This window comes from Diprion similis, chromosome 4 (assembly GCF_021155765.1).
Source record: "Diprion similis isolate iyDipSimi1 chromosome 4, iyDipSimi1.1, whole genome shotgun sequence".
Lineage (NCBI taxonomy): Eukaryota > Metazoa > Arthropoda > Insecta > Hymenoptera > Diprionidae > Diprion > Diprion similis.
Window position 1 is genome coordinate 13,351,584 of NC_060108.1, and position 25,858 is coordinate 13,377,441.

The 25,858-nt window shown below is 42.1% G+C and overlaps 2 protein-coding genes across 9 annotated transcripts in view; both read left to right on the top strand.

Annotated features, from left to right (window-relative positions):
• LOC124405510 (homeotic protein spalt-major) overlaps nt 1-9,523 on the top strand; it is a 55,567-nt gene extending 46,044 nt beyond the window's left edge. Inside the window, exons 2-8 of one of the 2 annotated variants that reach the window (XM_046880454.1) lie at nt 158-3,838; nt 5,428-5,561; nt 5,874-6,230; nt 7,203-7,521; nt 7,990-8,138; nt 8,340-8,513; nt 8,678-9,523. In XM_046880454.1, coding sequence (XP_046736410.1) covers nt 158-3,838; nt 5,428-5,561; nt 5,874-6,230; nt 7,203-7,521; nt 7,990-8,138; nt 8,340-8,513; nt 8,678-9,106 — 5,243 coding nt within the window. In that variant the 3' untranslated portion in view covers nt 9,107-9,523. The remainder of the gene's footprint in view (nt 1-157; nt 3,839-5,427; nt 5,562-5,873; nt 6,231-7,202; nt 7,522-7,989; nt 8,139-8,339; nt 8,514-8,677) is intronic. The other variant, XM_046880455.1, reaches the window with a different exon arrangement.
• Nucleotides 9,524-15,703: 6,180 nt separating this feature from the next.
• LOC124405512 lies at nt 15,704-24,992 on the top strand. Of its 7 annotated transcripts, none has more exons than XM_046880456.1 (6): nt 20,020-20,081; nt 20,424-20,828; nt 22,206-22,452; nt 22,939-23,245; nt 23,312-24,860; nt 24,914-24,992. In XM_046880456.1, exons 2-5 carry the CDS (start codon nt 20,799-20,801, stop codon nt 24,840-24,842), a joined length of 2,115 nt encoding a protein of 704 aa, XP_046736412.1. In that variant the 5' UTR covers nt 20,020-20,081; nt 20,424-20,798; the 3' UTR covers nt 24,843-24,860; nt 24,914-24,992. The 7 variants fall into 7 exon arrangements, with proteins under 7 accessions (XP_046736413.1, XP_046736419.1, XP_046736415.1 ...); XM_046880460.1 differs by lacking the exon at nt 24,914-24,992 and having other exon boundaries at nt 20,424-20,581; nt 20,651-20,828; nt 23,312-24,907; XM_046880457.1 differs by lacking the exons at nt 20,020-20,081; nt 24,914-24,992 and adding an exon at nt 15,704-15,833 and having other exon boundaries at nt 23,312-24,907.
• The last annotated feature ends 866 nt before the right edge of the window (nt 24,993-25,858 follow it).

Consider the following 25,858-nt stretch of genomic DNA (forward strand, 5'->3'; position numbering starts at 1 on the left):
TACCGATCGAGGGCAATGCATTGCTCAGCAGATATATTGCATATTGTACTCGGCCGCTATAGAATTGCAGTTACTATACGTCGATGAATATTACCAAGCAAGTTTCACACGACAAGTATAACTGAACATTCCTAACGAATCATGTTTTGAATTTCAGGAGAGGGAAACGACTCAGGGTCCGAGGGAGAGGAGATTGGGGGTGGTCGGGTCGGGGGCGGAGGCGGAGGCGGCGTCGGAGACGAGGCCGTCGACCTCACGTCGACGCGGTCTCACCACGGAGACGATGAGGACAGAGACGATCAAGGAGGGAGCGAGGAGCTCCCGATGGAGGAGGACTACGATGACGGGGTCGAGGAGACTGCGGAGGGGCACGAAGACGAGGAGGAGGAGGAAGGGACGCGGAAACAGATACGGCACAGACAGGACGCCGAGAACAACAACAGCTTCGTCGAAGGAGCGGCACCTCCGACGACCGGGATATTCCCGCCGGCTGGCGCTAGCCACGTAACCCTCGAGGCCCTGCAGAACACGAAGGTTGCCGTAGCTCAGTTCGCGGCTACGGCCCTCGCCGGCGGGGCCGACAGCGAAGCTGCCCTCCAGGATCTCGCCCTCCTTCAGAGCACACTCTACACGCTACAGCACCAGCAGGTCTTTCAGCTCCAGCTGATAAGCCAGCTGCAGCAGCAGCTCTCCATAACGCACAGCCAACCGACGTCGGCGACCTCTCACGCCCCCGGCAACGTCCCTCTCGGGAACGAGGGACTCAAGGACGAAGGCTCCCCGTCACCCAGCATTCACCCGAAGCCCCTTTCCGCCCTGACGTCACCACCCCCATCCCGACCCCCAAGCCATCATCAGCACACCACGTCGCCGTGCCCCTCGACGCCGGTCAGCCTGTCACAGGAACACGCGATACCGCCGTCGAGCGCCTCGCCTCTTGGTCTGCCTCTTCCGGCGTCGACGGGGATCGCGGTGCCACCGACGATTGGCGGGGTCGGCGTCGTTCCGACGACGACGAGCGCCAACCAGCAGACCAATGGTAGCAACAATCATATGTCACTGTCTCATCAAATGCCGTCTCTATGCTCCATTAGCTCCTCGCTGGCTTCCACAATCATCACGAACACCGACCCCCCGCCGCTCCACGAGCCGAACACCCTCGAAATGCTCCAGAAACGAGCGCAGGAGGTGCTTGACAACGCGAGCCAGGGCCTACTGGCCAACAACCTCGCCGACGAACTAGCGTTCAGGAGCGGCAAGGGCTCGCGTCTTTCGCCGTACGATTCTAAGTCGGGGGGAGGCCGCGGGGAGCCATTCTTCAAGCACCGATGCCGGTACTGCGGCAAGGTCTTTGGCAGCGACTCTGCACTCCAGATACACATCCGATCACACACAGGTGAGCGACCCTTTAAATGCAACGTCTGCGGAAGCCGATTCACCACCAAGGGAAACCTCAAGGTTCACTTCCAGAGGCACACGGCCAAGTTTCCCCACGTTAAAATGAACCCGAACCCCATACCCGAGCACCTCGACAAGTACCATCCCCCCCTACTCCAGCAGTTGGCTGCCCCCGGTCAGAGGCAACTCACCTCGCCGCCACCCCCGGCCCCCCATCATCCCCCCTTTCATCCGGCAGCGGCACACGGATTTCTCCCGCCACAACCGCCCCTACCTCTCACCCTAACTCTACCTGGTATGCCACCCCTCTACCGAACCCCGGTGCCCGTCAACCACTGCAGGGACGAACAAGACGTACCGGAGAACCTGAGCAAGCCAGTCGGCGGTGCGACGATTTCAACCCCGTCCCCACGTTCGCCCGTCACTCATTCGAACTCGCATCATTCCTTTCACGACCACCCGCTCCATCCGTCGTCGTCGCTCCAGAAACACCAGTCGCAGCCGAGTCACGAATTGAAATTGGAGACAGCGAGGTCACCGACGACGCAGGAATCACCCACGGAGTCTTACCGACCTGTCCGACCCGCTAGTCAGGAGGATGGAAGCGGGGAACGTGTCACACCCAAGCGGGAGCCCGAGGAGGCGGAAGAGACTGCCGAGGAGGAGATTGACGATTACGAGGAGACGAGGCGATACCTTTGCACATCGCCGCAATCGACGGCGAATCCAACGTCGCAGGCTCAACCGTTCGAAGATTGCAGCATGGACAGTAAAATGAGCGGGCGGCTCGAGGGTGACGGTGATATGGAGGGGGACGAGGAGATGGAGGAACAACCCGAGAACTTGTCCAGCAGGGGGGCAACCGGTCGGCTACCACAGCAGACGGTTGGATATCCGGGGGCTTCGCCGGCTAGCAGTAGCGCCAGCAGTGGAAGCTTGCAGTTCTCTTTTGCTGGTATCCTTTTTCCCGGACCACCTTCCCATCAGCAACAGCAACAGCAGCAACCCCACCACCAGTCCTCGGTCGGACCCGCAACCCCCACCGGTCCCTCGGGAGAGATGATGGTGGATCCAGCGAGGGACCCGGCCATCTATTCAAACCTCCTACCGCGGCCGGGCAGCAACGACAACTCCTGGGAAAGCCTGATCGAGATCACGAAGACCTCTGAGACCTCGAAGCTTCAACAGCTGGTCGACAACATCGAGCACAAACTGACGGACCCTAATCAGTGCGTGATTTGCCACCGGGTGTTATCCTGTAAAAGCGCCCTCCAGATGCACTACAGGACTCACACGGGAGAGAGACCGTTCAAATGTAAGATATGCGGCCGCGCCTTCACGACGAAGGGGAATCTCAAAACTCACATGGGCGTGCACAGGGCTAAACCACCGCTCAGGGTGCTCCACCAGTGTCCCGTATGTCACAAAAAGTTCACCAACGCCCTCGTCCTTCAACAACATATCCGACTTCACACCGGCGAACCAACCGACCTTAGTCCCGAGCAGATCCAGGCCGCGGAGGTTAACGAGTTTCCATCCGGCTACCCTCACCACCCCCTGGCCTCCTTCCTCCCCCAGGGTTTTCCCTCACTTCATTCCACAGCGGGGGCCGGCTTCGCTCTGGGGTTTCCGCCCTCGAGGCAGCACCACCTCACTGACCGGCACGAGAACCACGTGGACGGTAAAGAGCCTCGGCACCACCTCCACCATCATCACCTCCACCAGCACCATCAGCTGCAGCAGCAACAGCAGCAAGATAGATATCTGGACGAGCAGGGCGACGAGATGGACGATCAAGAGGACGAGGACGAGGGCAGAGAGGATGACGACCGGTGCGAGGAGGCGCGGGAAAGGCAAAGCGCCGACGGGGACGAGGCGGACGATATCCAGGAGGAGATTGACCGGCGGAGGCAGGGCTCGGTTCCCCTGTTCTCGACGTCGCTCGCCGCGCTTGAGAATCAGGTGCGCACTATCACGACAACCTGCGCGAATAGTATGCCCAGCAACCCGCGAATAGCCTCACCGCCTCCGCACCCGTTCAACGGTAGCGAGAAGACCAGCAGTCCTCCGTGCGGGGGCAGCGTCAGCGGGGGTGGAGGCGGCGCGCCCCTGGACTTGACCCCCAGGGCCTCCTCGACCCCCGCAGACACCTCGACGTCGACACCGGACGCGACGCCTCCGCCCCCCGCTCAGGTCAGCTCGCATCACACCCCAGCGCCGCACCCCTTCGGGATGTTCGCCGGCCTGCTCCAGGCCGTCTCCTCACCCCCGTCAACGAGCTCGATGGGCAGCGTCGGGGGTGTGAACAGCATCGCGACGATGAGCTCGAGCAACCCGGGGAATGGTGCAAGCGGGCCGCTGGCCTCGCTAACGACGTCCGCAGTCCTCGCTGCCACCTCCACCTACAACCCGCTCGGCCTAGCTGTCGGAGGGCCAGCAGGTAGGCGCTGCTAGCAGCAGGGCGAGCCAGGGTTCCCGCTACACCCTCCGCATCCCAAACATAGGCGCAACCCCCTCCGTACTATCCTTCGACCCCCGACCGCCGAATCGGCACCCAATTCCTCCACCCTGAAAGTCGTCAACGAGCCAGCAAATGCCAACTGGAATCGTCCTGCACCCTCGACGCCCCAGGGCGACCGGGTATGAATCCAACCTCAGAGAAAAAAACAAAAAAAAAAAAAACTCTAAACATCCTTGTCAAAAAGTACCCTCCAATGTTATCCTAACGTGGTGTAGCCGGGCCTAGCACTCCCCTCTGTCTCTAACTTGTAACTCTATAATTTTGTACATTTGGTACTACATCACTGTCTCTCTCTCTCTCTCTTTCTCTGTCTCTGTCTCTTTGTTTTATATGTCTCTCTATCCTATCTGTTTGTCTGTATAGATATATCACCCTCCGTCTGTTTTTTTACTTCTTGCATTATTATATGTACGTCATGGTATATTATACGTTACACCCCGCGCATAGTTTAATTTGCACGATCGTCTCTTGGATATCCTGATTTCCAACTTCCCCGCATACACCCACCACCCCAGAATCAATCACCGCCAGAAAACTGCCGCTTTCTGCAATACCATTCTTCCATACTGCCGAATTTTATCTTGAATTTGCGATTGTTATTATTATTACGATCAATGTCATTGTCATTATTATTACTACTATTATCATCGTTGTAATATACGTCTTGATATTACATATTATAGAATTATAGACATGCCTGTTTTTGTATCATATATCTGATAAGTATATAGGTTTGTTTTGTATTATTATCATTACCGTCACTATCGATTATCATTATTCTTATTATTATTGTTACTAATGCCATTACGAGTATGGTTACGATTATTATGATTATTATTATTATCATTACAAATTATATTATAATTGTGATTATTATAATTACTATGATTATATTTTCATGATTTCCATGCGAGAAAGTTTTGTTAGATGCAACGAGTCAACGATGATTCTTTCTTTTTCAAGTATATCATTACCACATGTACAGCTCTGAATAAACAGCTTTGTACAGTACAAAACCTGCCTCCACGCTTGATCCCGATCCCTTAGATTACTCTTAAATGCATCGTAGTCGTAGGGTATATCAGTAATATATTGATTTTTTTCTCTTACTCTTTCCATTATTGTTTCCATGGTAGAAATCGTGCGTGTGAATATTCTTCATAAAGTTTTGACTCAAGAAATTATTATTACCGCGTCGCGTCGTTTGTTGCGTCCTTAAACGCAAATGAGATGTTCGATGGTCAAGTCGGTTCGAATCAATTTTTAGAATTTGAGCAAATCTGAAATTGGGCAAGTCAAGTAGCCTGGGCCTCTGTAATCCCGCGATTCAACGTAAAGCTGATGAAAAAGATAAATCGAAAGAGCGCAAGGCGAGTCGAACATTTATTAAATTGAATGAAATCGCGATGTTAGAAAAATAAAAAGAGTAACGTAAGGTGAAGGGCTGCCGAGTAGGGAGGAGGAATCGTGCTCACTGTGTGACTTAGCTTTCGCCTGATTTGTTCCAGTCCGTGGTAATACGACCTGCAATATCTGCTACAAGACTTTCGCGTGTAACTCAGCCCTGGAAATACACTATCGAAGCCACACCAAGGAACGACCCTTCAAATGCACAGTCTGCGATCGGGGATTCTCAACTAAGGTGAGGACGCGGGGTCATCGCACTATAGTGCTGATAAACTTAGAATTAACCCCGTCAACTCACCCCTAAGACCCTCTCCTGAACCCCATTGTCAACCTAGTCGAATTCAAGGTGCGTAGTCAAAGGGTGAGAATGCTAGTGAAGACTACTTGATTGGTTGAAAACGATCTCGCACTTTGGCTGTACCGTATGGACCAATAAAAGCATAACTTTGAAGATTGTTTAGTATTGCTACTTTAAAGTAGTTCAGTAGAATAAATGTGTATTGTAAATCAGCTCGTTGTGTTGGCTGACGATGTGATAAAATTTCAGAACAACGGTTCGTGGGACCAGGACGTCTGCTCCTGCGCGAACCAAAGGAACCCTTACCTGACAAATATCACTACCACAACCACGATCACGACTACAACCACAACCAACACCACCCTTGAAACTAGCCCCCAATACAACCTTCAACCACCACCATTACCACCACCACCACCACCACCACCACGGTCACCCTCCAGCAACCACGAGAGGCCCAAACGTAGGCGGCGGCGGCCTGAGGAACGGAAGAGCCGGGGGCGGTCTGGGTCCGGAGGGGGGCGGCATCTCACATATGCTCCCGTTCGCCTGCCCCCGCTACTGCCCCCCGCCCTCGGGCTTCTCACCTCGGACCACGTCTTCCTGGTAAGGGCCTCCCGCCGAATAATCTCTCATACCTCCTTACTGTATTGCATACTCTTTTGCCTTTGGAATAATTGAAAAATCCACGTGTTATTGCAGTGACCGATAAGTAATGCGGTCTTAGACTCAGTTTTGAGAAAGTTGCACCAAAAACCTGCGCAATGTATGCATGTTTTATATTCGTATTGTCGAACAAATTCAGGAACTATCCTATTATTACTTGGGAAACCGGGCTGGCATCTATGGATTGTAAAAACAGTTGAAATATTTTTATTTATATTCTTATTTTTTCACCTAAACGTACACGGTGGCAGTGAGTTGTAATGATACAATGACAACGCCTGATAAACCCTTTAATGTATTCCAAAATCATGACCATCAAAGCCTTTCATTGATATTCTGATCTTCCATTTCAATTGAATATCGAATCGTTGTTGTCCACTCGAAAATTGATTGAATGAAGCAAAACACCAATAATGCTACAATTTGTTATCGAAAGATATACCTTGATTCGTAGCTGTGGTACCCTTTTTGCAATACGAACAGTCAAGAAATTGACTACATGTTCCGTTATGGTATCCAATGTAAGGTCATTTCCCAGATCGAAGATGATTCATCATCGACTCAAAACTGCCAAAACAGTGACTTGTTGGATCAATCACTGCAATAACACGTTAAACTTATATAATCCGCCTAACTGCACAAGCTACCTCTGTACGTCGGGGTGCATGGAAATCCGATGTCGTATATCAACCCTATGTATCCCAACCGTGGGATAGTAGGAACAGAAATTTTTAAATATGGAATCGTGGGAACACAACTATGATGAGCTTGAACGTGAACCGAACCTGTGATTGAACGAAACCATCGTTCTATCTCGAATTATAAAATTCCCCGAAACCTCAATCTGATTTTCAGTACATGTCTAACAGTTCCTGGAGCAACCTGACAATTGTGTAACGTTTTGATCTGCAGGGAAATATGAAGCAGCACATGTTGACTCATAAGATACGCGACATGCCACCTCATCTGTTCAGCGATTCGAAATCGGCCGGTCAGCAGCAGCAGCAACAGCAGCAACAGCAACAACAGCAGCAACAACAGCACCAGCAGGTCATACAGGAGCAGGAGACGTCCAGGAGTCCAATGTGCTCCGATGACTCCAGCTTACCACCGCCACCTCCACCCCCGCCACCGCCACCTCCGCCGATGCCACCACTCGCCATGGAGTCAGCTGTCCCCGTGAAGAGATCACCGCCAGAAGGTGATTTACCCGCGCCAAAAAGACCGCCCAGTAAGTGGAAAACACCCTTCTTCGCTTCGAGTTCGCATTGCGGGCGTGACGCGGTTAAAGATATTACTTTGTTTTTCTTTTGTTACGAAGAAATTTAAAGAAAAGAAAGGAAGATCATTATTTCCCATTTCTTGAAGCAAGGCTTTAATTAATACACATTTTCATTTCTGTGTACATTTGATCTCAAGTATGATTTATACTGCTTATACTCACTCATTAAAAATCTTTCTTCTATACCCATTTTCCCGCGTCTAACATCACTGACATACTGACCAGCCTGGTGCTTGGCTATACATGTATTATACGTACATATACATATAATTTTTGTATACCCAAAGTCCAGTTGAGAATGGTATATTGTAAAGAATTTGTCGTAACGATGCCGAGTGACTGCCACGGCAAAGTCCACTACCTTCAGAAAGCTTGGAAGCTGCAGGGTGAGTTTAGCGTCAGTGTGTGTGTTCGCAGGCATGTCCAGCAAGCATTTGTGCCAAGTTTGCAATAAGAACTTCTCGTCGTCATCGGCTCTCCAGATCCACATGAGAACTCACACCGGTGACAAACCGTTCCGATGCACCGTCTGTCAGAAGGCCTTCACGACCAAGGGGAACCTCAAGGTAGGTCTACCGCTTCTACCGCAAACTTTGTTCTATCTAGCTTCGACATTTCTTATAACTTTTCTCCCTCTACTTCTCGCTCGCAAATCTTCAGCCATGTAACACCACGTCTGCTTAAATCTTATCAATTGCCGTTAAGTAGAAATTCTACACCGAGACCAATATCCTCTGAAGATCCGAACGTGGTTAATCTTGTTGCAGGTTCACATGGGGACCCATATGTGGACGAATGGTGCCTCCCGTCGAGGACGTCGCATGTCGTTGGACCTACCGCCGCTACCAATCACTCCGAAAGACTCGGAGTTTCTCCAGCGGAGGCCAGACCTTTTTTACCCATACCTACCCGCACCATTCCTTAACGGTGTTCAGCAAAAGGTTGGTAATCGATTAGAGCTTATCAGAATTTAGATATAATTTACGTAAAAGCCTGCCTATATTGAAAGCTGCCTTTCCATAATATTAGGGACGTGTTTGGACTCAAGGGAGTAATTATTGACTTTACTAAGCAACGTTCCTAAACCATATATTTTCAATTTCAGCTGAACGAAATATCCGTGATCCAGAACAGCAACGGTTTGCCGCCGCACCATGGAGGCGCGAACAAATACGCAGGACTCTTCGGATCCGTTTACGGCGCGGGTTTCCCGCTGGAGAAGCAGCCGATGGCGCCGAGCAACGGGCCCCTGGGGGAAGGTAAATCGTCATTGCCGACGGGGTCGATGCTGTTTCGAACTCCTTCGCCGTCGCATTCGCCGGGAACGCCGTCATCGAACACGGGTAACCAGAACTCGGCGAGCGTTCCGGTCTGGGGCAGCAGCGTCGTCGGGGGCGGCGGTGGCGGCGGCGGTGAGTCGCTTCAGCGCCACTTCGAGAGGGAAGCGCCTTCGAGGTCTGACGACGACTCGACGCCCTCAGCACCGCGACTTCCACCCCCACCTCCACCGAGGGGTGAAGGTCTCGCCGCGTGAGCGTTTTCGAACCCGGAAAGCTCGACCCGCGACTGAGAATGAGTGTACTATCCAATTCCGGATGGAATCCGGAACTGGCGAACGAACTCTGCATGCATAACGTCTCGTTGCTCAGAAGTATTTCGCAGAGACTCGCAGCCTTAAGGACTAGGGTCAGAAACCCCCTGCACCTAAAGCATTCGCATCAACGCAGAGTTCTACCCCCTGTTTTGATTTAGTCGGTTTTTGTTTGTTTCTATTTTTTCCACGCGAATGCTGAATATACGAACGGCTCGAGTTGATGTTGTAACGATGAAGACACCATGTTCCTATTATCAGACTAGTCTTAAAAGTGTAAATTATTGCCCACGAATCATATGCTAAGTCTAGCTTGGCTTAGGTCCCCTGAATCTTTGCAAAGTTCAGGACCTGTTTAAAAGAAATGTGTCGTTTTTTTTTGTTTTTTATTTTTATTTTTTTTTTATTTATCTTTCCTTGCAATATGCACAGGGTCTTCATGTCACGACTTCCGTCACACTCGATGCAAGAGTGTTCCGCATGCGGCGATACAATGAAGTGTCGTAGGACATTGCGCAGCCCTCTTTAAAAGTGTACAAGAAGTACAATCTTATTCCAAAAGTCGGTGTTCTTCGGTTTATACGGCTATGATGGGATTTAAATTGAACGCTTCTCTTTGTGACGTTATTTTAATAAAATTCGACATATCCCTTTTGTAAGAGCTTACAAAAGCTGCAAATACTATGTCGTGAAACTGCACAGATGGTGACATGAAGGCCTTGTCTGACAGAGACGTTTTATGTGTAAATATAACATTATATACATATAGTATATAACATAGCGATGCATAACGTATATAAATAAGGTGTAATCGTATCGTAAACGAGGGTCGACACCTTGGCGCGGTGCCTAGACTGAGCTACGCCCGGCGAGGACGAGCCGTAAGACAAGTGGCGCCGCGTACGAGGGACCTTCTTTAAGACCGTCCACGAGAGTGATGGTCCCACCTAGGGTAAGTGCAGACATGTCTCCGAGACCTATGATTTATTATAAATACCATGACAAGAGTAAAACTGAATGACAAGAAGCACACCCACACACACACAAACACACAAACACAGATAAATGACACACTGGCGCGCATTGTACATTATTACATTATTGTATAATTATCATATTATTGTTATTATTATTATTATTATTATTATTGTTATAGTACGAGTAAATTATCCGTTCACCATAATCACACGCATTCTATAATCGGCGCAGTGTTTTACTTACTAGGTTACATTATTACGCGTGTGTGTGTGTGCGTGGAAGAGAGGGAGAGTATGAAACGTAGTGTGAATCTGTAATTTTATGAAAATTTGAGTGAATGAGAGATAAAGTTGAAGTGAGAATGCTTGGTATCGATCCGCGATCATATTATACACTATAGTAGTGTAAGATAATAGATATTATTACATCGCGATATGTGAAGGAATGCAGGGGAATCGCATGAGAAATTTCATCGGAAAGCGCTGATAAGGTTGAGGCGGGCCCGGCGGCACCCCTCGCTGTGATATATATGAGAGGAGCAGCCTGCAATCATTAAACCAATGTACTTATAAATTCTGTATTATAGCATTACCATTATTACTATTATTATTGTTATTATTTTTACTATCGTTATTATTATTAATTTGAGTGATCGATTAGCTGGAGAGTTAAATTGAGTCTAGAATCTGAAGTACTTCTTTGAATTTGAATATAATAATTCAAACGATGAAAAGAAGTATCATTTTTTTAATTTTTTTTTTTCAACTGGAGACGACAGAGAAGAACTTGGACCGTGACAATTACTTCCACTTTTACATTGAACACGATTAAACAAACACACAATTGATTAGCGCGAATTTAAGCTGTATAAATTAACATCAAAGTTCATTAATTAATATCCAATTTTGCATTATAATAAGCAATGTAAAACTCAAACGGTGACGTCAACTTATATTATATGTATTTTTTTTTTTCAATTATTTATTTTACTCGTCTGGTATAATCACGATATCTCATTATTAGGCTCGTTCATTTTTTAACTTTTTTTTCAAGTTGCCACTCGGCAAATTTGTGACAAGTATTGAAAAAAGAAAAGAAAAAACATTGTCGTAGAACCTGGAGGAGGTAGGAAAATATTTAGAGGTCGCTACCAATGACTGTAATATTTTTCATTTATTTTTATGTGTACACCTTACGGACTTTTGTATGTAAACGTTTATTTTTTTGCTCATAAAACTCAGTACTGAAAACGAAACGGGAACTTTAAGATGATGTGATACTCCTTTTTTGGTAAGATAAACTGATCTCCAAATTTTTCGAAGACAATTAATCCTTTTACAGTTTGCTCTTGATTGGTGAAGAATTAATTGTACCAATTTTCAAATAAAAGTTAAATCAATTATAAGGTGTATACATGAAAATAAATAAAAAATATTTAAATAATCGGTAGCGACCTATAAATATCTTCCTACTTCTTCCAGGTTTTACGACAATTGTTTTTCAGTAGTTGTCAAAATTTTTCGAGTGGCAGCTTAATAAAAAAAGTCAAGAAATGAACCACCCTAATTATTATCCGTCGATTTTCACAACGTTCGTCGATTTATATTATCACGATTGCATAATTGTTACGTTGAATTATTTCGTTATTATAAAGAATGTTATGTAGCACATAGAAATTTTTATTAGACTCTATCAAATTGTTATTGATATTTTTTTCCTTATTTTTTTTCCACTCATTTTACATCTGCAACGTGTAATAGGTCTCAATATCGGTAAAAAATTGAATCTGTTATTATGATAGTAGTTTTTCTTTTTTTAATTTATATTTGATTCATTCAATTTGATCTTCATTTCTTACGACTCCTACGATGTAATTTATATGCTGTGTGTCGATAGACCTCTAAATTCATCATAATCTACGGTACAAACCATTAATATTCTTTCTTTTCTTGAGTGATTCTTCGTAGCCACGAAATAAATTTTAGCTCTACCATTTTCTCTTCGTATTTATTATTTTTATCTCAGTGGCGTTTTGGAGTATTTTTTAACAATAATTTCTTAACTATATTAACGTTATTAGAAGCTTCTTTCGTTGTTCTTTCGGGAACTAGCAACATGAATTGCATATAATATTTATGTGATTTAAAATTTGTGAACCGAATAATTCAACCGTCTGAGAACAAACAATAAAAAAGCTAAGGACATAGTTAAAAACAATCTCTTATAAAATAACTCAATATGTCATGAAGAAATATATAAGAAATTTTTACTCCACTATTACGACGTAATAATAATAATAATGATATTATAGTCTATAATTTTGTTCTCAAAATATTATATACAATTGATAATCAAATCAAGGCGATATTCAGAACATACTATTGCTCGAGAAATACGCTGTCACAGTAATTCATATTCTTTTCTCTCCATGCCCATTTCCATAACGGAAAATTGTATATGAAAGAAATTTAGTTCAATGGAACCGACGCAAAAGTGTCAAAATTCATCATAGATCTCAGGAAATTGGTGCTGGCACCGATAATCACGACCTAATTCGATCAGATGATAAACTAAAATCATTCATCTCATTAAAAAACTCTGAATATTTGTTGAATACAATGTATTTCACGAGCAATAATATATAAATATATATATATATAATATATACTAACATTTATCTCTGCGAGCAGCTGGCGCGACGATAAATCAATTTTTGCGTTAACTTTCAGTTAAAATCTCTGTTATGATTGATTGAAAGAAAAATCATGAATATAGATTTCAATAAGTGCACTTTCTGCACTCGATTCACGAGTGTGGAATAGGTATAGATAATTTCCAAAAATTCCGGAGTCCGTCAGACTGCTGCAATTACAAAAGCATATCGAAAATTTTCTACTTGCAAGAAAGAATAGAATAAATGAAATATAATTGAAAAGAAAAACAAGACAAAAAGAAAAAAAAAAAAAAAACTGAAAAAATCGGAATATATTTATATGTTGGATAATAAGTAATATGACTAACTATAAATAGTCGTATATACGCGAATGAGCCCCTTATAAGATACACAATACTATATGCAAAAAAATACGTACGCAAAGAGGCTAATGACGTTAATTTTAAATTCCCCAACAACTGTCATTTTTCTTTTTATAAAAAATCAGACAGTACCACATTATCATACATTATATAAATTATGACGATAAGCAGTTTTACCTAATCGGGGGATAAAGAGAACCCTTCTACGTATTACAATTAAATTCACACTCTTGTGGAAACTGTAGAAAAAGTGAACAGGTGAAACACGGAAAAAAAAAAACCGAGCAAAAACCAATAAATGTAGCAAAGTGAAAATTTTTAACACCCACACACACACGCACACACTCTCTCACACACATCATACACATGTAATACATACGTATAATAATGAGATACACGTTACAGGCGTCCGCGCGAACAAAGTGAAAAACGATGCATTTCAGCTAATGATATGCCATACGATATGTTATTCGGGTGTTTGTCAGTGATTCCAATATTGAAAAACACGCCCATCTTCCGCTTTGTTCACACGTGCAGTGCGTAAGTCGACAGCTGTCTTTGGAAAAACAGTCCTTCGTCTATGTGCAATTAAAGAAAAAAAAATGTATTGTATATAAAATATTTATAGATAATTAAGATATTAAATAAGTCATACCTACAGATATACATATAAATATACATATAATACAAGGCGCGTACACCTACGTAAAATACGTTTAGCATAAACATATATAATAGTAACTTAAATAAATAAGCTAGAACGCATTATTATCGATGTAAACGTTGTATAACGTAGCACTATACGTACTGCTAGTATGTAAGATTTATAAGATAAATAAGAAAAAACATTCAAAACAAACAAAAAAAAAAAAAAACAATAATAAAAAAATAAAATAATTCTATTCTAGCGACGTTTGATATAGTGCATACTGACGAATCATGCGTGACTATACATAACATATATAAGACATCTATAAACGACGCACGCTGCGTAGGTTCATCAGTAAATAAAAATAATTTCTGCTGACCTGTACCGATATTGTACGTGTTAGGGATTGAACGACACTTCAAACAAACGGCTATACGTATAATATTTAATCACGTATATGTATTATAGAATCTGTGAAAATGCATAATGAATAATGATGATGTTAATGAAAAATGATCGTGGTTCGCGCTCACTGTCCAAAAGCAAAAAAAAAAAAAAAAGTAAAAAAAAAAACACAAAAAAAAATGAATTGAAAAATAATAACAATAACAATAATAATAACGGAAATAATAAAACAGTAATAATAATGATAATGATAACAATAATAATATAGTACCGCTTGTGAATGAAATTCGCTTCAAATTTTCTGTACATATTGTATAATCCGTGTATAAATATGATTATATAATTACATATATACATAATACCCTACCATTTTAGATGATAAGTACGTTAACGAATCATTATATCTATATAACTTCAACAATAAACCATTATTATTATGATGGCGAGAAATTCATAATGCTATATAATACACTTCTAGCCCTTATCAATGAAACTGGCTGAAACTCCTTTGTGGCTCTAAAGTGGCTCAAAGTGATCTTACAAACAGGAAGTCAGGATCATGAAGTAATATTATTCGTGAAAGAATATTATCCCACCTAACCAGTGCCGTGGTTCAGTGTTCCAAGATCAACCAGGTTGAATATTGTTCAAAGAACTAGTCGCTTCAAGATCGTGAGAAAGTTAGCGTCATGACAGAACCGTCTTAAACTCTATTGTAAATGTTCATATGATAAATCAGAAACTGTTACGACACAGTGCAGAGTGTAATTTATTACGTGATTTACCTTATAAATACGATATAATATATATAAAATCACAAGTTAAATGACAAAACTACGAATCATCAGGTATACTAGATAAAAAATCATACGTCAATTGTGTAGTTGAATATATGATTTTTGATCTGAAGTGGATCTGACATATTTGTGATATCTGATGATTCGTGCTTTTGTAGTTTCTTATAAAATATAATAAGTCTTGTATAAATTACAGGCTGAATTCTCCCTTAGCATTTTATGATTTATCACATGGAAATTTTCAGTAAAGAATGCAAGCAGTTGAAAATCTTAATTAAGCCGCTTACTGACCCAATCAGCAATTGTCGACTGCTCGCGTGTGCGCATGATTCAAGTTTAAAAACGAAGTAAGAGTGTAAGCGTGTAGTTTTCCTCTATGAAACGTTATCACCGAAGTGCATATTACATGAGCTTTTGTCAACGTTCGACGTTCCTTCAAGCATTGCTATATGTAGAAGAGTGAAACGGATTCGCAAGCTATAACATTTTTCTGATTATACGGTCATCTGCACACTGCAAGCCGTTAAATATTCATGCTACTTTAAACTTTGGTTGATTAATCTTCGTCAAATAAAACTTGTCAACTTCGCAGCTTGCTTCTCGATTCGTTTGCTGGTAGTTGTGGAAGACGAAAGTGAGGAGTTCCGCGATTACACTGCATATTGTGATTGAAAAGCCAGTTTCATACCCTACCGAGCACTTGAAGATCATCGTCTACCAGTTTGGAATACAGCCATGACTGCACTCGTCGTGACAAGTTTTATATATGGAATTCCAAAATGCCGAAAGCCTCAGTAGCTGCATGGTGTGTATCGTGATGGAAGCTTTCGTCAATGCATAACAGTATAATATCATAATCATGAATCATGAAGGATCATGAGGAGGGAAAGGAATTCTTGAACCAAGAAGATAGATTTCATTGGAGTTCCATCACTTCAATTTAGTATACTTTATTTGTTGCAACTACGATGACTGCAATTCAACAATTTCTATTCAGTTAGTTTATCAAAGTGATTTAGTCAAGCGAATTTCTTGATCTTGCGATCGAGTGGAGTATTGATTCCTTCGGTGAACTTTTTGATGTGTTTCCGAAATAGAGTCAACCAAATATCTCATTCGAAGTTCATGTATTGTTCCTCCAAGTCGCATCTTCGCGGTAACAGAAACAATTGGGTACTTCAATTAAAATAAGTATATGAATTTAGCCATCAAATAATTTTCATCGATCGAATGCCATACTTTGTTAATCTAACCGGAGCTTAGTTGGCGTAAGCGGCTGAATCAGTTGCAATAATTTGTTGAAGAAGTAAAATAAACACCACATGCTTTGAAACAAGTACAGAATATATTCACCGTAAGCATGAGGGTACTAGTACTACAAACGGCCACTTGGTGGCGAACTTTCTCGCTACGGAAGTAGCTTCGGAGGTATTTATAAAACCGGGTAGTTCACTGGGAAGACTTTCATCGATGACGGGAAAGAAACTTGTCCTCAAGCCAATTAAAACTGATGAGAGCATTAAGCCAAGTCTCGAGTCAGCCAAATTGATATTGACTGCAAATAAATAAATAACCAAAAAAAAAACGCCACATGCTTTGAATCAAGTAGATAATATATTCATCGTAAATATCGGTATATTAGTATCCTCAACGGCGACTAGCCGGTTAAGTTTCTCGCTACGGAAGTGGCTTCAGCGATAGTTGTAGCACCGGGTAGGCGAATGGGAAGTTAGACACGAATAACGTAAGATAAATGTTATCAGACCTTTTACGAAGGAAGCTCATTACCAAAGTTCGAGTTATCGCAATTGAGAGTGACTACAAATAAATAATAACCTTTAAAACATGTTCGATTTATACTTCTACACATACATTAAAAACTTTTCGAGTCTTATCCATAATATGTCGAGTAAATCCCACAAAATTTAGAGGCAACAGAATTATAAATGATATTATTTGGATAATACGTTGCGTGCGGGCGAATAACTCTAATTTTCAGTAAATGCAAAAGATTTTTGTAATAAATTTCCGACAAAAGTACTTCATCGAATTAAGCAGATATTGCGTTCGCCGCATTTGACTAAAGCATTTAGTTATATCAAACGAATATCACTTGACTCAAATAATCCTTTCCTTCCATGCATACATTGACGCGAAGGCCGGTACAGAAATATTGTAACATAAGACGGGAAGTCGATATGTACCTAGTATCAAACAGTGCAAGTTGATAAGACATGGTGCTTATGAGCAGTGCACGATTTACTGTGCTCGATTCCACGCCATGATTATGTTACAGATTGGTAATGGGTTGATTGGCTGGGGTGGTATATCAGCTCGGCAGTTAAACTGCCTTTTAGTAGCCGACACAAACTGCAGTCGGTAGTTTTGCCAACAGACATTCAGCGCATCGCTGTTGAAACGGCGAAGATTGTCAAATCACGTTGCGTTCGGTTTAGGTTCTGGAAATGAGGAAACGTGAATAACAGAACTGGTATCAGAGCTATTCAATTTTTACTGCATTCGATAATCACGGTGTTGTTTTGGTCTCTGGTGAGGACAGGTGAAAAATACGTGCTTCAAACTGTGATATGTGCGTTTTAATAGTCAAGATAGCTGCATTAGCTCATAAAATCACAACTCGAGTAAGGGGGTATCAAATGGACTGAAAGACGATACGAACAACGTTTAAACTAGTCGCGTAAAACAGTAACGTGATGTAAAACCGCGTTTATGGTCACGATTTATTACTGCATCCATCCGTCCGCCGAAGAAACAACTCGATAAGTCGGATTTAAGGTGATTGAGATATACCAAGACTTGTGGGTTCGAGTTTTGGCTCCTTTTCTTTTTTTGCATCCCGTAGATTATAGTCACATCTGCTATAATTCATCCCACTTTTCAATTACGATAAACGTCTTATCTGAGTCTAAGTTATTAATTTGAATTACATATTCAGCATGACCTCGCAGGGTATAACTAACTTCCGGCTCAACTTCCACCTGGGACTCAAAGCCAATTTTTGTTATGACTCGGTATGAATAGTTAACTTACATGACAAACAGGAGTAACATGGCCTTATAGTTACGTTTTAGATTCGCATTAAACACCGTTTCTCAAAATACCAGAAGGATCAATGGAATCATTGAAGATTTACCTCTTTCTGGTTTATTAATCTTGCGATCATTAGACATTTTTTTCTTGTAATTACACGGAAATGATCAAACAACTCTTTTTTTTCCAAAGAACTTCCAAGTTGAAAAATGCAAGACATTTATCACGATGCATAAATTTATATAGGCCCGTTTTGTCGCAGCAAACGCGAACACTGGCTTCCTTAATCATAAAGTGATTCTTCATGGAAAAACTTTCACCTTCATAGTCAAGACGAGTTAAAGTTTTTTATCGATTGGGTCCACCGCGACCTGCATGATGGATTTAAGTAATACCCTCCCGATTTCCACAATTTTACGGGTTTAAGTACTGGAAAAATCGTGTTCAAGAGTGTGTGCATCTGGACAACTAGCACCACTCGTGGGCAAAAAAAGCCCCATTGGTTGAAAAGTTCACTGTGACCTTACATGGTTGAATTTAGAATAATAGAGACTATGTAGTCTGATAATATCTACATGCGTTCCTTGATTTTTACGGTATCTAGCTTATCTATAGCCATGTATTACAACACCCTGCAAAATCTTTCAGGGCGATCTATGACCCCGTTGAACAGTTTTTAAAAGTCGTGACCCGATGTCCGAATCGTCAAGCTGCGATTGCGTTTAGCCTCAAAGGCCATGCACACACCCAACTTGCGTTATCACGCAGGCGGGATTTCCTTGGTAACTGGAACGCGTGCGCGCGTATTTAACATCGACCGAGCCTTCCCCGTGCTAAAAGCTCATTCCTATCCTGCTAGTCCGGGTTGTCGTGTCGCCGTGTTCACCGGGTTCAACCCTCGGCTTGTTGCGTGAGCTACGCAGCAGTGGGTGAGTGAAGGTTCTTAGTGACGTTCCCTTCATCCTTGAGATAATGCAGAGGGGCTGGCCGTGATATCACGTGGAAGGGCTGTATCACCCCTCGGAGATGGCCAGGCCATCCGGATCACTGACAATAGGATGTAATTTTGCGCAAAAATATTCTGCGAGGTGCAAACGGGGTGCAACCCAAAAGTGCAATTGTAATTGTCGGTGAAATCTCATCTCTTGTGGAATTTTGTGGATATTTCTTACTTTTTTATCTTCGGGAAAAATTTGTGCACAGATGTATGAATATAGTTAATGATTTTTGTGGTTTGATTTTTTTTTACCAGTTTTTTTTTTTTTTTTTTTTTTTTTTTTTTTTTTTTTTTTTTTTTTTTTTTTTTTATTTGGAATTGCTCAACCCTGGATTCAGAGATTACGATTTTTGCTAAGTTACTCATTGTATTCAACTTCTTGTTTTTCGAGTAAATTCAATTCGAGACTAAAACAGACACGTGAAAGATAACATATTTTTCATTCGGAATTTGTGAGAGATTATTGTTTTTCATAAAGAAAATTTTATCTCGTGAAATGACATTCGAATAACATTTGTTTTACTTGATAAACATTTTTCGATTAGAATAAAATCGCTATTTCATTAAAAATACAGAATTTATCAGGTTATTCCGTAAATAAGAATGTAGGTTTCAAACTCAAGGAATTTTTTGGGCGGCATACAAGTGTGAAACCAAGAAATCAAGTATCTCTTTCTTTTTATTTCTGAATTATCATTTTAACGAGTCCAATTGACGATTGAAAAGCAAGTAACTGTTATTACGTAATGCTGCGATATTCTCACGAAAATTTTCGTATTAAGAAAACAAAGATTACAGTCGATGTAAATATTGGCTGATAATTAGCTGGTTCACAACCTACTGTGATTTCGACCTCGGCAGAATTAGCAATTCAGCGGATTTTAACGATGATTGTTGAATGAACCAATGCCCTCAATATTGTTTATCAGCTTGCAGAAAACGAAGTCGGTCAACCAGAATCCATAATTTATTTCTGCACTAACAGTTGACTTCGTTAATAAAAAGGTACTAACAATGCAGCAAGGACTATAGAGTTTAAAAAAATAAGTCAGAATTGTCCAGGTTCAAAAAAGTACAACGTTCATTGCTGAGTATTTGAGTAAAACAAATATTCACTGTATAATTTGAAAGAACAGCTTATTCAAAAATATATCAAATTCAAACTCATGTTTTTAAACTACGGCTATAAATTTCATACAAGAGAATAATTTATTTATTTGCTTTCAAGATAGCAAGATTATTATTTTACTACAAACAAGTAATTTTTCTTAGATTGAAATAATTTCTTCTTTGAATGTGAACACTTTGAAGTATGATCGAAATTTGACTAATGATAATTCTTTCTAGGCACGAGCATCCCGGGAATCAGGATTCGTAGATAGAGAGCAGAAAAGATTTATAAAGCTATCCGACCTGCAAGTAAATTCTGTTGAACATCGCTAAGGATAAGGATATCTACCACCGATTGACGATTTGCAACCGCAAGTGGGAGATGCAATTCCTCGGTGATAATGCATTTGATACTACATGTAGTTCCAAGTAACGGTCAGTGATTAAGCCTATCAACGTTACAGCCTTCGAGCCTCGCATATCTCCACCCCATGTTCAATAGCATGATATTTTCGGAGCAATAATTCAAATAAGTATAATAATGCGCGCTGCTGCATGTGTCGCCCTGTCTGCTAACAATTGCTATTCATCGATTCTCAAAGTCGGGACGAAATGGACGGTGGTAATCAGTATAATGAGAAGGTAGGTGTACGTCCAGTCTTCTTGCAGGGTCAGACTGATATGCTGGTAACAAATTTTGAAAACAGCTCCACGTAGAGTGCATTTAAACTCATTATATAACTTGTGCTCTCATTTTTTAAGTTGCCTAGTATAGTAGCCCCGTATATACATATACTATATATTATGATGATTTCTTTCCGACTATTTTTTTCAGTCCCCACACGGAGGGAAAAGAATTCGTGAACCAACAAAATAGATTTTGTTGAAGTTCATTTGCTTCAATCTAGTATCCCTTATTCGTTTCAAAAACGATGACTTCAATTCAACAATTTCGATTTAGTTAGTTTGTCGGAGTGATTTAGTCAAGCGGATTCCTTGATTCAACAAAAGCCTTTCTTGTCACGATCGGATGAAGTATTGATTCAAGTGAACATTTTCAAGTATATATCATTCAAATTGAGATAACTAAACGACGTTTCATTTGAAGTTTATGTATTTTTTCTCTAAGTCGTGTGTTCCTTGAAAAATTAGGTACTTCAATTAAAATAAGTATATGAATTTAGCCATCAAAAAATTTACATCGATCGAATGCCATACTTTGTTAATCTAACCGAAGCTTGTTTGACGTAACCGGTTGAACCAAAGAATCAAATTGAATAAAATCAAATGGAATAAATCCAATGGAGCAGATCGAATGGATCGGATCGAATCGAAAAAAATCGAATTCCTATGGACTATCAATAATTTAAACCGTTTGATATAATAAACCATAAAAATTTTATACGTCAAGTAAGTCAAAGTTCGATATACCTAGAAATATTAATCTGAGCATTTAGGTCTAGAGGAACTTTCTTTTAGGAGATTAAATTTCCAAAAAAATTCTACTTTACATTTTTTCGGTAAAGTTGATCATTTCGTGGATAACAACGAAAAAACGAGAATTTTAAGTAAAAATAAACTATAGTGAGCCGTACCATCTCATCAATGTGATAATATAAAATGCCACTGAGTTATGGAATTTTGAAAAAAAAAAATTTCGATTTAGGTGTATTTTGTATGGAAAATCTTTTCACGCCCAGGGAAGGTACTTAATATTAATATTAAGGGCGATAACTTTGAGGAAATTTTTTGTTCGACATATCCAACAAACTTGTAGGTGGGGACTGAAAAACAATAGTCGAAAACAAAATCACCCCAATATATATATATATATATATTATACCCCAATACATATATATTATATAATTGATATTAGATATTAATATTACACAGTATACAATTCGACTGAATAGCCACGCCGGAATCGCAATTAATTGAAAGTATACACTAAGCACTAATTTTTAATGTTCCGTGATCGCATGAAATTATTATTCGATTTCCTTTCCTCTGCCGCACTAGGTACTGTCACGCTATAATGGGACCGTGGAAACGGATCAACGCTGCAGACTTCTTAGGGACATGGACCAGGACGAAAATCATTATGTACTCATTGAAACCAATGATAAAAGAGGGAATTCTCGTCTCCGTAAATGGCTTATCGGTTTACTCATTTGCCTCTGTGCTTCCCTTGTGATAGTCAACAGTTTTACGTACAGACAATTCATCTCATCTCATTCCACACCGCGGTTTCACAACCTGATCCGAGGTAAGTGGCATTAGTAATTTGAAGAAATCAACGGATGTTACATTAAGAATTGATCAGGAAGAACAAAGTCGAAAGCTCCTACCGACTGACAGATCAACTTTTAATTTGTTATAGTTTATGATTGTAGTATAATCGATGGACTGTTAAATTCTAGTTTATTCCCATTTTGTTTTGATGGTTGACTTTGACGATTGCAGTATGGTCTCAATGCCCGCCATTGTCCCATTTTGTTCATTATCAATGACTGTAAAATTCCCTGATGCATTCCCACTCAATGACAGTTGATATCAATTGTTGTCGTCAAATTGAGAGAGCACGCGATGACCCCTTATCAAAACTTATCATTCATTTACAGTAGAGCAATGGGGAGTATTGACACCCATTTACAGTGGAATACTGACATTCAGTAGTGCGAAAGTGTCCTGAATTAATTATTCTTATTATAATTCTGCAAAGTGAGTAATTAATCAGTCGTTAACTCTTTAGAGAATGAGATCGAGGTCGATAGTAGCGATGCGGATGTGCCGATGGGTCCGGTTCCTGGTTTCGTCGTGCGGACATCAGGCTGCCGAATTCCATCATTCGAGGTGATGGACGAGAGCATCAGGCGATACTTCCAGGAAACGACGGAGTTCCAGTGCAATGCCGGCACTCACCTACCCCTGGTCGACTCGAACCTCACATCGCTGTTCGTGGACCCGAAAGCGAAAGCATATTTCTACAATGACACCGAACCTGTGCAGTGTTGCTGGAGTAAATTCTGGAGATCGGAGGGTAATGACAACAGTATTAGGTACGTGGCAAGCGAGTGAATCTACAGAACAGTTTACATGCTAAGATCTTCGGTTTCATCTTCCAGCTACGAATCAACGTGCCAAAATTTCGTTAACTCGACCAGGATCAAGGACGGGGAATTCGTCAAGGTCAAGTGCGAGAGAAAAGGAAAAGAGGTGTACACGGACTATCATGCGTTTGTACCGCGTAAGGAGTCGGTCGAAAATAGGTGCGGGTCTTCACCCGCGCCCGGGCCGGGTTCCGGGCGTCTCAGTGTCCTCATCTTGGGGTTGGATTCGGTTTCGAGGCTCAATTTTCACCGGACAATGCCGAAGACCGTTGCGGCGCTGCAAGGTCTTGGGGCCGTGGAGATGATGGGATACAACAAGGTCGGCGATAACACCTTTCCCAACTTGGTACCCGTGCTGTCCGGGTTGTCCGAAGAGGAGTTGACCATCGCTTGCTGGACTACGAAGAAGAAAACATTCGACGACTGCCCTTTCATATGGAGCAACTTCAGCGCCGCAGGGTACCGCACTGTTCTCGGCGAAGACGCCTGCAGTATAACCACATTCAACTACCTGAAGTCCGGATTCAAGAACGAGCCAACGGACTACTATTTACGGCCGTATTGCATCGCGACCGAGAACGGCATCGGCAACACGCACAAGCTGAACGCGGACTTGTGCGTGGGCACCAGAATGACCTTCGACAATCTGTTGGCCTACTCTCGAAAGGTCGCTGAGGAGTTCGCGAAGGATTCATATTTCGCTTTTTTCTGGCAGGCAAGCTTGACTCACGACTTTGTTACCTACTCGAAATTCGGCGACGAGTCCTACCGGCGGTTCATCGACCAAGCAGCCGACGATGGCCTCCTCGAACACACCGCTCTGATCGTAATGAGCGACCACGGTATTAGGTGGGGCAGCTTCCGACAGACTTATCAGGGCTACGTGGAAGAGAGGCTACCCTTCGTGTTCATCGCTTTACCGAGGTGGTGGAGAGAAAAGTTTCCTAGCGCTTGGGCCAACTTCAGACGAAACTCACGGAGTCTTACGACACCGTTCGACCTCCACGAGACCCTACAGCACATCCTGAGGCCGGAGGAACTCGAGGAAGATAAGCTCAAGGAAAGATCACGGCGAATATTGACGGAGAGGAACACGCCCCGCGGCCTCAGCTGGTTCCTTCCAATTCCTGATCACCGGAACTGCTCCATGGCCGGCATTCCTGGCCAATGGTGCATGTGCCATCTCAGCCAGAGTACCCCGACCACTGACCCCATGGTCCAGCAGGCCGTTGGCTTTTTGGTCAATGAATTGAACCGCCTGCTGCAAAGCTATCCTCAGTGCGCGGTTTTGAAGCTCAAGTCTATTTTAAACTCTAAGGTGTGGGGTGCCCAGTCTCATAAATCGGACAAAGCTGCTCCGGCGACTGACTACTCCATTACGATTCAGACCCAGCCTGGTGACGCTATTTTTGAGGCCTCCATTCGACATCGAGCTGAAGACTTGAGCCAAACCCTTGTCGGATCCATCAGCCGACTGAACCTGTACGGTAAACAGAGCGCCTGCGTTGATGACTTTAAAATGCGCCTGTACTGCTACTGTCCGTGACATATCTCCCCCACACATATCTTCTACACACATGTCTCCCTCACACATATCTTCTACACACATATCTCCCCCACACATATCTCATGGATATTATACACTTGTGATATTTTATAGTATTTTAAATAAATATTATACGATGTTGAGCTGTTATTTCACGTGTACGTACTTGGATTCGGATTTCGGCGAAGAACCATGTTCATCTCGGAACAAATACAATCCTACTTACGTATTTTTATTTCGAAACTGTGATGCAGAATTAATTCCCATTAAATACAAATGTTTGACGGGTATAAGCGTATCTCAGCTGGAAACTTTGCTAAAGTTGTGCGGAAAACATGTTTGTACTTATTGTTAAATTGCTTTACGTCGAAAAACATGGCCGCCGCTGACACGCTTCAAATTTTGTTATTGCTGTAGGATCATTTTAGGTATAAACGAAATACTAGTACTATGTCACGCCTCGCGAAATGATGGCATGAATATTTTAGTTATAATTTCTTCACCGATAGACGCTTGCAAACTGAGGATTTTGTCGATTCAAGTTACTAGGATTTACGTTCTAAAATAACTCGGCCTTGTTTGAGAAATTAGTTACAGAAAATTGTATTGTACTGTTTTATAATAACAACAGACTACCCATCGAATAACGCGGGCATGGCGCAGACGTACAATGTTGTCGAGTTTCATTACAATCGTAATTGAAAATATCAACAATCATGAGTCGGTTAATATATTTCGTTTTGTATGCTTCTTGATGCGACTTTTATCCTGCTATTATTGATAAGAGTTCGAAGTGTCATCCGAAAATCGAAGTATCGATTTGACTAGACCAAAAGAGGGGAGGAGTTTATTTTCTGGTAATTATCGACGAGGGAATAGCATGTGACTGGAGTCATACAAGGTATGAATAAAGGAATACTGCGTTATTGATTTTTGACTTACTGTATAACTTGTGAACATCATCATGCATCGCATATATTAATAGTTGTACATTTTTAATGCAAAAATTTTCTTAA

Bases quoted from the DNA above. Each gene is read 5' to 3' on its own strand.
- LOC124405512 (XM_046880457.1), top strand. From the start codon at position 20,799: ATGGACGGTGGTAATCAGTATAATGAGAAG. The intron at 20,829-22,205 runs GTAGGTGTACGT...CTGCCGCACTAG, and splicing joins GTAATCAGTATAATGAGAAG to GTACTGTCACGCTATAATGG. The intron at 22,453-22,938 runs GTAAGTGGCATT...TTAACTCTTTAG, and splicing joins GTTTCACAACCTGATCCGAG to AGAATGAGATCGAGGTCGAT.